Here is a 14,637-nt window from a genome sequence, read left to right as displayed (position 1 = left end):
TTGACCTGAAACGTTAACTCTTTCTCCACAGATTGCTGCCCGATCTGCTGAGCATTCTTACATCAGATTTCCAGCATCCGCAGTATTTGGCTTTTATCTCAGGATCTCGGGCAAAGTATCAATTTTTATCCAATCGAAGACGGCGGTCCGCTGGCCAATCAAACATCGCTTAGATGTCGTCATATCCAATCACAAATACTGGAACGTTCGCAGCCCGAGAGCAAACCAATTAGGAAAAGCCGTTCGCGCCTTTCAATATGCTATCAGTGCTGACCAATGAGACGAGTGTTTACGAGATTGGCTGCAATTTTGAATTTTTCGTTGACGGTGCGAGACGAGGTTCCAAACCCGTTGAAGGCGCCTAAGCGCGAAATTTAAACCGAGACGGCGATTGTTTTAAAGCGCCTGTCCGCGAGGCCACGGTTCGTTGTGTCGGACGGCGCTTTGATTGAGAGGCCGCCGTTAGCCTGTGTGGTCGGGGAATTGCTCTTCACAGACCGACTGACAATGGCGGAGTGGAGCGCAGCGGCCGCCAGCGTCAGGAGTCTCTTGGTGGACTCGTCCGCCTTCGACTCGAGACTCGCCGATGCCTCCAAGGAGCACCTGTTCGCGGAGGCCGCTTCGGACGAAGGTAACGGGAGTGTGTCGGGGAAAATCCGGTTTGCGTGTACGAAAGGGGTCACGGAACATTCACCTTCCCACCCCCGGCCCCCAATCCCCAGGTACCCGTTGGAGATCCAAACTGCAGCGATGGCTGAGGCTCGTCACTCGCCTGCACTTCACTCCACCGAAGGAACAGCACCGCTTCTCCCAACAATATAAAGATCTTGTAACTGCATTTCTGACTGATACAACCGCAGATTGGGTGATGTAAATCTTGTAGCGAACTGGTATGCACGTACTGTAACTGAAATATTTACAGTAAGCAATCTTCATGTCAGCCACACTGTGAAACCCACTAGTGCTGATGCTAGATGTACAATTTCTTGTATTTTTTTTAAAAACTGCTGCAATTAGTGAAGCACTGATCGTTACATACAAGTTCCGTGCAATCCGATTGCTGCGTTCCTAGCTTAATACTTCTAAATGAAAGTCACCTGTAGCCAATATCTTAAATACTTTTGTAGGGTGTAAGGAATGTATCTGCAGTATTAAGGCAGTTGGCTCTGATCCAGGATTTCTTCAAATTAATAGCTCACTCAGTATTATGTGCTACTTAAAAGGACAATCTTGTACTTGTCTCCCCTATTATATTTTTGCCGGATGAATTGAGTAAACAATCACTGTGTATATACACGATATTTTCTCTCTCTCTCTCTCTCTCTTTGCTTTCTCCTGAAGCCTTTTAGACCAGATCATAAATGGTGGACCGAATATTGAACCCCGAGGTCATGGGCATCCCGAGGAGTTCCCTGCCCCCCGAACGTTCTTGGTGACTTTTCAGTGGCTTTATTCCGTCTTTCAGTGGAGACGGCTCTAAAGCAGAGTAAAAATAAACTGCAATCGCTGGGGATCTGAAATAAAACCAGAAAATGTTAGAAATAAATAACCAGGTCACTCAGTATCTGAAAATATAAGGTAACATTTTAGGTGTCGACCCATATTTTCTCTCTACAGATGCTGCAACATTGTCTGTTTTAATTTTGTTAAGCAACTGAGGTATCAGTTATTGAATTAATACCCGTGAAATTCTTATTTTTATAATTTTTTTACACTCTTACACTGGTAACTTTTACCAGTGTGAGTGTAAAAAATTATAAAAATTAAATTTTATCCATCATTTGTACATTAAAAACCTAGTGCAATAAGGTAAGTTTTATTTTTAGCCCTGTTAAAACATGTAAACTTATTTGTCAAAATTAAATTTTTGTTTTAAATTTTCATTAAATACCATTTTAATTAATTTTAAATATGTATGTGAATGGGGCGAAATTACAACATGCTGTGGTGCAAAGGGACCTGGGGGTCCTTGTGCATGAAACTCTTTTAATCCCAAAAGGTTAGTTTGCAGGTGCAGCAGGTAATCAGGAAGGCAAATGGAATATTGGCCTTCATTGCGAAAGGGATGGAGTACAAAAGCAGGGAGGTCTTGCTGCAACTGTATAAGGTATTGGTAAGGCCGCACCTGGAGTACTGCGTGCAGTTTTGGTCACCTTACTTAAGGAAGGATATACTAGCTTTGGAAGGGGTACAGAGACGATTCACTAGGCTGATTCCAGAAATGAGGGGGTTACCTTTTGATGATAGATTGAGTAGACTGGATCTTTACTCCTTGGAGTTCAGAAGGATGAGGGGTGATCTTATAGAAACATTTAAAATCATGAAAGGGATAGACAAGATAGAGGCAGAGCCATTGGTGGGGGAGACTAGAACTAGGGGGCACAGCCTCAAAATACGGAGGAGCCAATTTAAAACCGAGTTGAGAAAGAATTTCTTCTCCCAGAGGGTTGTGAATCTGTGGAATTCTCTGCCCAAGGAAGCAATTGAGGCTAGCTCATTGAATGCTTTCAAGTCAAAGATAGATAGATTTTTAACCAATAAGGGAATTAAGCGTTACGGGGAGAGGGCGGGTAAGTGGAGCTGAGTCCACGACCAGATCAGCCATGATCTTATTGAATGGCGGGGCAGGCTCGAGGGGCTAGATGGCCCACTCCTGTTCCTAATTCTTATGTAATGTTTTTTTTAAAAATTTGATGTGCAGATGTATTTTTGGGGTATTCTGTACATGTGGAATCCCCATCAGCATGAATGGGAATCCCCTTTTGTTGGTTGGGCCAACCCACGTGATCCCAAGGGAGCTGGGGAACCACGTGCGTCCCTGCGATACGTGGGCCTCTATCCGCGGGTACCCGGAGAGGCCTAGGACCATGGTACATGGGCATTTTATTTGCGGATCGGAGTCATTTCCCCGCGGGGAGCCTCCGGCTGCAAATTCAAGGCCAATACAGTATGTTGCACTTCCAGGTCTTTGTCTCTTCAGAATTTTTGTTCTTTTCGATGCCCATATCTTCTACCTCCTCGCTTCACCTGCCCAAGCAAGAACTTATTTAAAATGCAAGTGTGTGTAATTGTGTCTTTTATTAATATTGCTACTTCCCCAATTTTGCCAATTTCCCTCCTTTTGATAGATCTTGCTTCTAACTAACTCACTTTATAAAAAAAAAAAAATCTTATGCCAAGTGTATTTGGATAACTGTCCTGCTGGTCCCTTCTCACACATTTTGACTTGTTGTGTGGATTTTCCCTTCCGACGCCCTTAAATAGTTGAAATCTTTCCCCATCATTGGCCAAAAAGGTATAATTATAGTGTGCTGTGTTTAAGTTAGCAGTTTGCATTATAAATATGGACATAAGGAATTGATAGTGGAAAAAGGACTGAATGCATGACTTTGAAATGGGCATTGAAATGTGTATGAATAATTTGGTCCAATTATTCATTGTCCTCTAATCTTCCTCATCCAAAGTCCACATTTAGTCAATGCCATGGGAGATCAATTGGTGTGTATAATTTTTCTGTTCTGCTTTCTAGGTGTACCTAGGATTCAAACAAAAGTTGTGTTAATTGGAAATGTTGGGGACACTCAAGAGGTTCTGAAAGCGTTGGAGGTAATAACTTCAGTTTTAAAACTTCAGTCATGTTCATTAGCTTTTCATCTGTAGCTGTCAGTGGTGTGTGTTATATTCAGAGTCTTTTTATTTTGAAATTGATTTTTCTGGTTCTTTGTTACTGTGGTAATTCATCCTATTAGTCAACACCTGACACATTCCTAAAATGGTCATAAATAATTTTGGGTGAAGGGCATACAATTTTTCTTTTTAATGTAGAACATTAGAAATTTTTATTTTTCACTTTTTTTGCTTGAAGACTTGGCATTTTTATTTGCTCTTACCCAAAGACAGCTCTGTAAGATAAGCCTAAAATTTCCTTGTTGCCAATCTAGGGGCCTCTTGTATTCCTAACTTTAAAATTTGACTAAATCTAATTATTGTAGCATTATGTTAGTGATGAACATATCTCTGTAAAACTCTAATACCTGTTGCATTCTGTACATCAGTTAACTTGGATGAGGGGACTGAGTGTAATGTATCCAAGTTTGCCGATGATACAAAGCTCGGTGAGCAGGTAAGCTGTGAGAAGGACACAGAGTCTGCAAAGGGAGAGACACAGGTTACGTGAGTAGGGAAGAAGGTGACAGGTGGAGTATAATGATGGGGAAATGTGAGGTTATTCACTTTTGTAGAAAGAATAGGAATTTTAAAAAAAATGGTGAGCAACTGTTAAATGTTCTGAGCGATTTAGGTATCCTAGTACAGGAGACACAGTTTACATGCAGGTACAACAAGTAATTAGGAAGGCAAATGGCATGTTGACCTTTATTGCAAGGGGTCTGGAGTACGAGTAAGGCAGTCTTGCTACAATTGTACGGGTCTTTGATAACACCACACCTGGAGTATTGTGCACAATATCCTTCCTTATCAAAGGAAGGATCTACTTGCCTTAGAGACAGTGCAACAAAGATTCACTAGATTGATTCCTCAGATGAGAGGGTTATCCTATAAGGAGAAATACAGTAGAACGGACCTATTCTCTCGAGTTTGGAAGAATGAGAGGTGATCTCATTGAAACATAGAAGATTCTGAGGGGGATTGACAGGATAGATGATGAGAGATTGTTCTCCCTGGTTGGTGAGTCTGGAACTAGGGGCCATAGTCCCAGGATAAGGGGTTGGCCTTTTAAGACTGAAATGAGGAGGAATTTCTTCATTCAGAGGGTTGTGAATCTTTGGAATTCTTTACCCCAAAGGGCTGCAGATGCTGAGTTGTTGAGTATATTCAAGGCTGAGATAGATAGAATTTTGGACTCTAGGAGAATTAAGGGATATGCGGATCGGGCAGGAAAGTGGAGTTGAGGTCGAAGATCAGCCACAATTTTATTGAATGATGGTGCAGGCTCGAGGGGCTGTACGACCTACTTTTGCTCCTAATTCTTATGTCGTGTTGATTAAAGGTTGGCATATGAAGTGTCTTGAAAAGCATTCCATATTTTAAACCCCTGATTTATTTTCTTCCAGCTTTTTTTATTGACATCACTTTTTCAAAAATAAATAACCAGTTTGACAAGTTAATTTCAGCTCAATGACTTTGGTTACTGTCTCAATTTGCAGTTCTGGTACATAACTCTGTCAGCTTCACAAGCAACGGCTAAAGCTGACCTATTGATATAAAACTGGGACAATATTTGATATCTTCTGTGGCAGAACATTTCAGTGGTTAATTGTAATGCAGTCCCATTTTACCTGTTGGGTGACTTTTAAATTTTGGGGCATAGTGTTTTGTTTTCTATTTTTACTTTTATTGGTTCTCAAAAATTCCTCCTTCTCAATTTTTTCTCCTTTTTTATCTGTGCCTTTCCAAAGGCAAAAACTCATATTAGGATTGGTTGTATGAGTGAGGCACTCTGATATCTCGAGCGGCCATTACTAATGTGAAACTGGTCTGAGCGCTAGGGGGCTGCGTAACTCAGGAGGGGGAAAAGTGGCAGGCATTATTGTTGTACCTGACCCTGTCCTCGCCTTGTATTCATGCAAAATAAATTTGGCAAATAAGATATTAAAATACAAAATGCACAAAACTGCAATACAGCAGTAAATGGAACTCTTTGGCTTCTAAATCTAGTGGTTTGCTTTCTTGTATTAACTCTTGTTACTTCACAGACAGTTAAAGAAATGGAAGTTCCTTTGATGAAGGTGAAGGAAAGCTCGCCTAATAGCAAGTTGGGACAACGGTTTATAAAATCTATTGTAAATATGGTAGGTTTTGTTGATCTTGGGAACAAATTCCACCTGCCTGCAAGTTCACGTTGGCCTGTGCACTCCAAATTTGTCTTGGAATTAAGGAAATCTGTTTAATATCTAGAATTTCAAACATGGGGAGAAACTGTGGAAACTTTTCACTCTCAGCTAATTTATGTTCTAAAACCAAAAAAAAATCTTGATAATTTTCTAAAAATTACATTTTTATCACTCATGTCCACTTTGGGACCTTTCTTTGGGTTTTCTAAACTAATCAATGTTGCCAGCTTGGACCTATACATTTGACTAGATTTTTTTGTTAAGTGGTATGTTGTTGATATCTTGTGCACGTGAGCTTCTGTTGGAAACTGAAACAATCTGGTTGAAGCAATAATATCAAGTGAACAGGGTTATGATTTAGTTTACTGTTCTTTATCTAATGGAATAGAAAATCCTTGGGGAAATTCTGTAGGTGTATACTTTTTTGTTTGGTTCTTACCTTACAGACGGTATCCACAAATGCTTGATACCTCAAAAAATGTATCTTTTACTTAATAGTGTATACTTGCCTATCGTTTTAAACCATTTTAATGCAAGAAGGTAAGACTGGAATTCTTACCTGTATCATTTTCCAGCAGCAAGATCTATTTTATAATCAGTATTGTAGTGTTGTGCACATACATAGTGGGTTTATGGTTTGGGATTTTAGCATTGTCGTGTCTCCGTGCTTGTAAAGAAATCTGTCACCTACCATCTGAAAACTGCATTTTTGTTCTCACTTGCTTTGCAAGGATTTTTACCAGGAACTAACCAGAACCCCACTTGCAACATACTGTTTAATGTAGTCTCTCAAATTCTCTTTTTTTTTTTGAAATGCAAGATTCTCCAAAGCGCTGCATGGTTGATGATCTGCATCTGGAAAACTTCATTTTCATTTTCTGCAAACTATTTTAACATTAGACAATGAAGACATTTATTTTATGTAAACAAAGGTTTTAGTACATTTCTTTCTTTCTTTCTTCTGTTCTATTGCTGAAGGTGCTGCAGTGCATGCCCACGGATGCTCAAATGACCCATTTCTTTCATGTGTGAACCTAGGTGGTCAATGTAGACAGTTGCCATGGAGAATATCACAGCCAAGCCAATTCTGTACTCTCCCAATGTCCAGGCACACATGCATTGCAGCAGCGGTCACTGGATCGTCAGCCTTTGCATGCTGAGGCTAACTAATACCCCAATTATTGCCCCAGCTTAGAACAGCCACCTCGGCTCAGGCAGGGAATCAAACCTAGGATCTCCTGTTCTCTATGGTTTAGTTGTACTTCATATAAACCCCTCTCTTACTGGGCCAGCAAGGAGCTTCTGAGTACAGACAAGCCTAACAGTACTTACTTTATCCATTGTACAACTTTTTGATAAAAGCGATGATTTGGCATGAACTTTTTGGTATTTGGCAACTAGATGAGTCCACATTTTCACCTCAGCTAAAAATAGTGGCTTCTCAATTATCTGCATTCCAATTTTCTGCCATAATCTTAAAGATAATAAAAAATGTAAAATGTTGCCTGATTGCAAAACCCATTAACACTTTTGTGCCTGAGAGAAATCCACCTTCGAGCTAAAGGAAAGATTGCATTTAATTAATGTCATTTGTATTGCACTTGTCACCCTAAATGTGCCTAGGTTATTACAGTATCATCTCCATGGGACCAAGTTTGGAAACTAATATTTGCTAACTTCTATTAACATATGGGCAGTCGCCTCCATTATGGAGTGTAATTGAGGTTCCACCGTATTCATTTCATACTTCATAACATACAGAGAGAGTCATTGTGGAAGCAATGTATACCATTTGGTTGAAACAATTATTTATTGTGGAATTATGCTTCATAAGCTTAAACAAATCTTGGTGCATAGTCCTGGTGAGGGGATTGTATGCAGTGTCATTTTAAAAAATTGATGTACAGACAAATGATAGTTATCAAATATAGAGTTAAGCCAGCGAATCTGCTGTGCAACAAGATGCCAATCTAATTTTGGGAAAATATTCTGGAGTAGCTGAGCCTAATTTTTTAATTTTGTGTCACTGGTGCAAATATCCAGCTATATTGTTTCTTGTGCAGTTGAAATGATCATAGAAAATTTGAGTCCTCTAATCAATTACTTGCAGCAATAATTCTTAACCATTACCAATCCAAAATTGTAGAATGCAATCCTTAACATGTAATCTGCAAAACTAATCTGATGGGGATTTTTTTTAGTATAGGTGATGAGCCCTTTTCTTAATTTCTGCACCATGCAGTAGGCACTGCACATAATTTTGTGTTTCTGATTTTTCTTTCTTGTTCATAATGACATAGGAAATCAAGCTGCCATTTGTTAAGTTGGAAAGAGTGGAAGATTTTGATCATGAAAATGCTGAATTTGAGACGATATTTGTGTTGGGAGAATTCGAAGGCCAGCCTTATGAGACCTTGCACAAGATGGACACTCGAATCCTGGGACCTCCTGTTGTGCTTCACTGTGCAAGAAAAGGAGAGGTATAGTTAAACATTAATGCATGTGTGTGATAAATAATGGGATTTCAAAACCTTTTTAGGGAGGGGTGGTGGGATGGCGGGGATAGAAGGCAGAAAAAACAGAACCCTCAATGATTTTATTAATGTATAAATTGCTAGAAGCCATGGGGTTTTTGTGTAGTTTAATCTTAATCGGGATAATATTCTAAAGTGATAGTGCTCTGACTGATTCTGAAGCAAATTACTAGTTATCCTTATCGACAACATATTCTCCACTACCCTCACTGATTAACAGTGCTCCAGCACTGTTAAAATTAGAATCTGCATTGACTATTATATGAACTGGGGTCAGATGGATGGAGAGAATTGCATAATTAAAATTAAACTGAGTGGAGAAACTGCCCGGGAAGCCTTTGGTAGCATCAAGGGTCAGGCAGGCAAACTGCCATTATGGCATCCATGATCTTCAGTGACCCTAGAACTTTCGTATGTCAAGGTTCAGTACGGTGGAGTCCTTACTATAATTTCAATTTGAGCAATGACTGCTGCAGCTAAAAGTGAATCTACCTACTATTTGGCTGCTGATTTACCTTAAAGGTTTGAACTGGTGAATTTGGGAAATTTCAATCTTCTGCACTGGAGGAGGAAGCGTAAGTTTTTTGCCCAAGGACTGCCATCAGTCGATATGAAAAATCACAGCTGCAATTACTATTTTGTAACTCCTCTGGGAGTTGTTCCAGCTGCATGGATGTCCTTGCTTGCTTCATGTTCTCAACATCATGTGCTTCAAAAGTGAACTGCATAACACTGCAAGTATTCCACCCCCCCCCCCCCCCCTTGCCTTACCTCCACTGCCACTGAAAGCTTTGTTATCACCCTCTACTTCTTCAATGCCAGCCTCCCAACTGCCAATTCATCCAGGACACTGCCAGCAGCCTGTTCTGCTTGCTTATCACACTCGACCACACTACCTTATGCTGTTCCTCATCTCCCAGTACATTGGATTTAAAATCCACAACCTACATCTACAAATACTTTCACTGCCTCATCCCACCCTTTAACATTTTTCAGGCTTGTGTGCCCTCTGGTCTTCCCCCTAACCCATTGCACTCCATCTTTAGTAGTAGAGCTTTAAGTTCCCTTATCCCTATCAATGCAACATCAGAAGAGCATATAATTAACTTTAACAATTATCCAGAGGATTTTTGCACAAGTAGTTGCAAGATAATTTTCCCTGTTGTGGAGATGTTTACTTCTCAAACTGTTCAGTTCTGGCCTCTGCCATCTGCTTGTAGAGACTTATGTAGAAGGCACAACAATTTTTATGGCCTGGAATTTGCGGTCCTGATAACAGTTTGCCTTTGAAACTGACTGCAACTTCAGGATTTAGTGCATGCGCAGCCTAATGCGGAAATCCTGAAGTTTCGGTCTGTCATTCACTGCTCCTCCACAGGCTGTGTATTGCTCATGCACACAGCAATTAGTGTAATCTCTCAAATCAGGGAAACTGATGAAAACGTTGGCTCTTCCGCAGTTATTACCCTGTTAAGTTCCCCACTTGACCTAAAGGGATTAGCTGTAACTGGGGTATTAACAGCATATTGACTGCTAAATAAAGGTTATGGCTCTGAAAAGCTAATTTTAATTTTGTGCAGTGTCAAATTTATCCATTTTAATAAAAATAAAATTAAGAATTTTTTTAAATGTTTTTTTTCCAAGTTTGTTCATTATTTCAAGTTTGCCTTTTCCCCACGTGAGATACCCAATCTTTGTTTGCTCTCTAACAACATTTTTGCAAATTAACATTTTAAGAGCTTGCCCACTTTCTGGTTTGTTGTCTGAGAATTCTGAATTTTGATTGGCTGTTTAGACAGCTTGTTGACAACACAGCAGTTCACACTAGGGGATTCCCACTATACTATGTTGATTTGAATTACGTGTCAAAACCTGTACTACTAAACACAAAATCAGTCAAGATCTTTGTGCATAGCTAACTTCGGGATCAACGACGAATGCCTTTGCTTTGCCGCTGACTGTAAATTCTGGGCCTATAACTTTAAATTGGCATGATGATGGCTCAACCCACATTCTTTTTTTAAAAAATCAGAGTTAGGAATATTTCGTAACTGATAACTTAGAAACACTTAAATGGTTATTTTACTGAAGCATTTGTTTTCTTTCTTCCATAAAGCCTCTGCCTTACACATCACGGCCATTGTACAGTAGAAGTATGTTGAATCTGGTCTTGTGTTTTACTGGATTCAGGAAAGAGAAGTTGGTAAGACTGATTTATGGTGAACATGAAGTATTGTATTACAAGGATTCTGATAGTGAACATTGTCACTTTGTTTAACATATGCAATACCACTTTATTATACTACAGAGCCACTTTGTTCCTCATGGAGTTTTTTTTCCATTTAAATTGTGACCATCTAGTGTTCAGGAAGCATGCATCAATTCTGAATTTGTAAATTAGTGAAGTATTCGCGAGGAATTGATTTAAACTGCATTTTTTTAGTGTTTTTAGCCCACCCCCAATAATAATCCAAAACCTGGGATCCCAGGAAAAGTAGTTGAAATAATTATACAGGGTATTTAGAAGTTATGATTAAATCTTACCTGCTTCTATTGGGCCTATGATGGTGCTATCAACTGTGGATAGCAATAGACTATGAACATGTAATTGTTTTAACAATCTGCGAACTTCACAAATTGGTAGAACAATGTTATCAGTGAGTTTGATTGCATAATGAAATAATTTTGTTTTCTCTTGTGCACATTGTGCTTTTTGTGGTAGTTCCGATTGTAGCAGAATATTCTTAAGAAATATTGTTTGGTCTGAACTAATGGTTTTAAAACTTTACTGCAAGCCCACATGGTATGGTATTTGTTGTTCTATAGAATACTTATGGTAATGGATAATTCATTTTTGAATGCAAACTGTTATTATTGAGGAAAGCCGGGTGACTAGTGCATGCTGATTATTATGGCAACCTTGAGCTACTTGAAAAAGGTTTGAATAAGAGTATCAGATGTACTGTACAAATTTGATAACTCTAATGAGTGGGGGTGCTAGCTATTAAGGAAAAATTGGATGTCTTTGGACCCTGTTGTAAACTAATGGGTTGACTGTATACTGGAACTGTATTGTTTTATTTTGTAACAAAGATGTGAAAATATGTCTGCAGCTCCTCATTGCCTATGCCTTGGTATTTACAAGAGTGTAATTCATTTGTTGTCTTTTTACTTGCAGCTTATTCTTGTTGCCCTGGCACATCACATGGGAGCAACAATTCGTAAAGAATACACTGGCAAAATAACTCATCTCGTGGCAAATTCTACCCAAAGTGGCAAGTTCAGGGTATGGACAAATTTTAATAATCTGAACTGTTTTATTTGTACATTGTGCACTTGTACACATTAAATGCTACGACACTGAAAAGTGTAGAGGAACAAAGGGACTTTGGAGTGCAGATCCATAGATCCCTGAAGGTAGCAGGCCAGGTGGTTAAGAAGGCATATGGAATACTTGCTTCTATTAGTCGAGGCATGGAATACAAGAGCAAGGAGGTTATGCTTGAACTGTATAAAATACTGGTTAGGCTGCAGCTGGAGTACCGTGTGCAGTTCTGATCACATTAGATATGATTACACTGGAAAGGGTGCAGAGGAGATTTATAAGAATGTTGCCTGGACTGGAGAATTTCGGCTATGAAGAAAGATTGGAGATGCTGGGTCTATTTTCTTTGGAACAGCAGATGCTAAGGGGAGACCTGATTGAGTTGTATAAAATTATGAGGGTCCTGAATAGAAACGACCTGTTTCCCTTGGTAGAGGGGTCAACAACCAGGGGGCATAGATTTAAAATAATTGGGGGGAGGTTTAGAGAAGATAGGAGGGGGAATTTCTTCACCCAGAGGGTGGTGGGGGGCTGGAACTCATTGCCTGAAAGGGTGGTAGAGGCAGAAACCCTCACCACGTTAAAAAAAATACTTGGAAGTGTACTTGAAGTGCCATAACCTACAGGGCTACGGACCAAGAGCTGGAAAGTGGGATTAAGCTGAATAGTTCTTGGTCGGCCGGCGCAGACACGATGGGCTGAAATGGCCTCCTTCCGTGCTGTAAATTTCTATGATTGTGAAGGAAATTGCATGCATACATCAAAAGTTGTGGAATTCTTGGTAAACCCTGGGAATGATTAAAAAACTGTTTGGCTAAAGGCTGGAAATGAGAGCTAATTTAAAAGAATTATGTCGGGGGCTGGGGAGATAGAATACCGCTTGGGGTGCGCTCGGGCTGGGTGTTAAGACACCACTATTTCTAATTTATGTAAATGATCTGGGTACAAGAACTAGCTGAAAAATGATCAAATTTGCTAATGATACCAAGCTAGATAGGGCGGTCAAGTTGGAGGAAGCAGCTCAAAAGTTACAGAATGAGTTGGACAAAATAAGTATGTTGGCAGAATCATGCCAGATGAAATATGGGACACATTCAATTGTTTGAGGCAGTGCAGAGAAGAGCCTCAAGGCTGATCGCTGGTGTCAATGGTCTGAGTTATAGAATGATGAAGGATAGAGCCCTGGAAACATTTAAGAATAAATTATATGCTACAATGGAGGGGGGTACCTACAGGATTTTGCTGGATGGATGAATTAAGATGGGCCAAATAGCCTTACTTATCTGTAACTATCTTGTAAACCCAACCAACTTGTGTATCGTACTTTATAGAAAACAGATCATCTTATCTGCGTGAGATTACCAGTTGTGCACAGATATAAAATCTGTCATTGATAGAATGGGTACAATATTAAATCAAATCCTTGATATTTTAGGTTATTTCACAAATTATTTTTATATAACCGTTCAGTTTCGACAGAGGTTTTTAAACTGGGAGGCATGCCGAAGTTATCTGGGTGCGAAGAGGACAGACTAGCCAAGAATAAGCGCCTGATGCAGCCTCTCGTAGTCAGAGGAGGCAAATTATGGGACGATCTCAACACAGTGCGGATGTTTGAATCCCCGCTGATTTTGAGAAGTGGACTTTTGATCTATCATGGTTCATAGTAGGGGTACTGCAATTTGCCTCTGACTCTGGGTTGGAATATGGAAACTTGGCCAGAACTCCAGCTTTTGATTGCTATGCAGTCGCCACTGTGTGAAGTGTGCTTGTATAGGTGTTCGATAAGGATCTGATCATTGCAGCTGTATTGACCCTCACTTCCCCTCTTCCTCCTAACAGTTCAATGGCTTGCTGAAACTGAATATGCTCCCATATGAAGACTGGCCTCTTGAATGAGTTAGTTGAGAGCAATTGGCACTTGTGTGGTTGTGCTCCAACAGCAGTCAGTGCCTTCAGGAGAGCTGGTGGGATGAAAATTGATTAAAATAAAAAATAATGTCTTGATTTAATTACAGGCTGCTGTAAGCATGGGCACTCCCATCATGAGAGCAGAATGGATTTACAAGGCCTGGGAAAAAAGAAATGAAATGTGAGTGTTCAAATTTGTTACCAATAAAAATTGTTATGCCTTCTGTTCGATTTAATATAATGCATATGTTGTGTGATTTTTTTTCTTTAAATTCTCACTGTCTGTGGAGTTATAATGAAGATTTTGAGTTGTAAATGGGAAAAAAATCTACTGGATAAAATGCTTTTGAGCAGTTGCAGAAATGATGCACTTGATCTAAATGGTTTCTTCTGGCTCTCTCTTTCCCAATAAACTGTCCAGAAGAAGTATCAAATGGAAACTTGTTTTTACAGTGTATACATGACTCCTTTCTCACTCAGTACGTAAGAAGTCCAACAAGAAAAGAATCACTGCTGGATTCTGTAATAGGTAATGTACCAAAGCAGACAGGAGAAGTCGTCGTCATCATCATCATCATAGGTAGTCCCTCAAAATCAAGGAAAATTTGCTTCTACTCTAAAAGTGAGTTCTCAGGTGACTGTATAGTCCAAAACGGGAACTACAGTCTCTGTCACAGGTGGGACAGACAGTCGTTGGAGGAAAGGGTGGATGGCATGTCTGGTTTCCCGCACGTTCCTTCCGCTGCCTACGCTTGTTTTCTGCATGCTCTCGGTGACGAGACTCAAGCTGCTCAGCGCCTTCCCGGATGCTCTTCCTCCACTTAGAGTGGTCTTTGGCCAGGGACTCCCAGGTGTCGGTGGTGATGTTGCACTTGATCAAGGAGGCTTTGAGGGTGTCCATGAAACGTTTCCTCTGCCCACCTGGGGCTTGCTTGCCGTGTAGGAGTTCCGAGTAGAGCGCTTGCTTTGGGAGTCTTGTGTCGGGCATGCAAACAATGTGGCCCGCCCAACGGAG

General features: G+C 40.1%; 1 protein-coding gene across 8 annotated transcripts in view; it reads left to right on the top strand.

Annotated features, from left to right (window-relative positions):
* Positions 1-295: 295 nt before the first annotated feature.
* Positions 296-14,637, top strand: part of ect2 (epithelial cell transforming 2) — a 95,503-nt gene continuing 81,161 nt past the window's right edge. For 5 of the 8 annotated variants that reach the window (XR_011593654.1, XR_011593652.1, XM_070883517.1 and 2 more), the window contains exons 1-7: positions 296-631; positions 3,530-3,606; positions 5,715-5,810; positions 8,153-8,332; positions 10,503-10,589; positions 11,565-11,672; positions 13,730-13,803. Coding sequence is in view for 4 of the 8 variants with exons in the window: in XM_070883517.1 (XP_070739618.1) it covers positions 508-631; positions 3,530-3,606; positions 5,715-5,810; positions 8,153-8,332; positions 10,503-10,589; positions 11,565-11,672; positions 13,730-13,803 (746 nt within the window). In the remaining 4 variants the exon portion in view is untranslated. The remainder of the gene's footprint in view (positions 632-3,529; positions 3,607-5,714; positions 5,811-8,152; positions 8,333-10,502; positions 10,590-11,564; positions 11,673-13,729; positions 13,804-14,637) is intronic. The other 3 variants (XR_011593656.1, XR_011593653.1, XM_070883518.1) reach the window with 1 other exon arrangement.

Source organism: Pristiophorus japonicus, chromosome 6, assembly GCF_044704955.1.
Source record: "Pristiophorus japonicus isolate sPriJap1 chromosome 6, sPriJap1.hap1, whole genome shotgun sequence".
Classification (NCBI taxonomy): domain Eukaryota; kingdom Metazoa; phylum Chordata; class Chondrichthyes; family Pristiophoridae; genus Pristiophorus; species Pristiophorus japonicus.
Note: the sequence above shows the minus strand (reverse complement) of the source record. Positions and strands in the feature narration are given on the sequence as shown.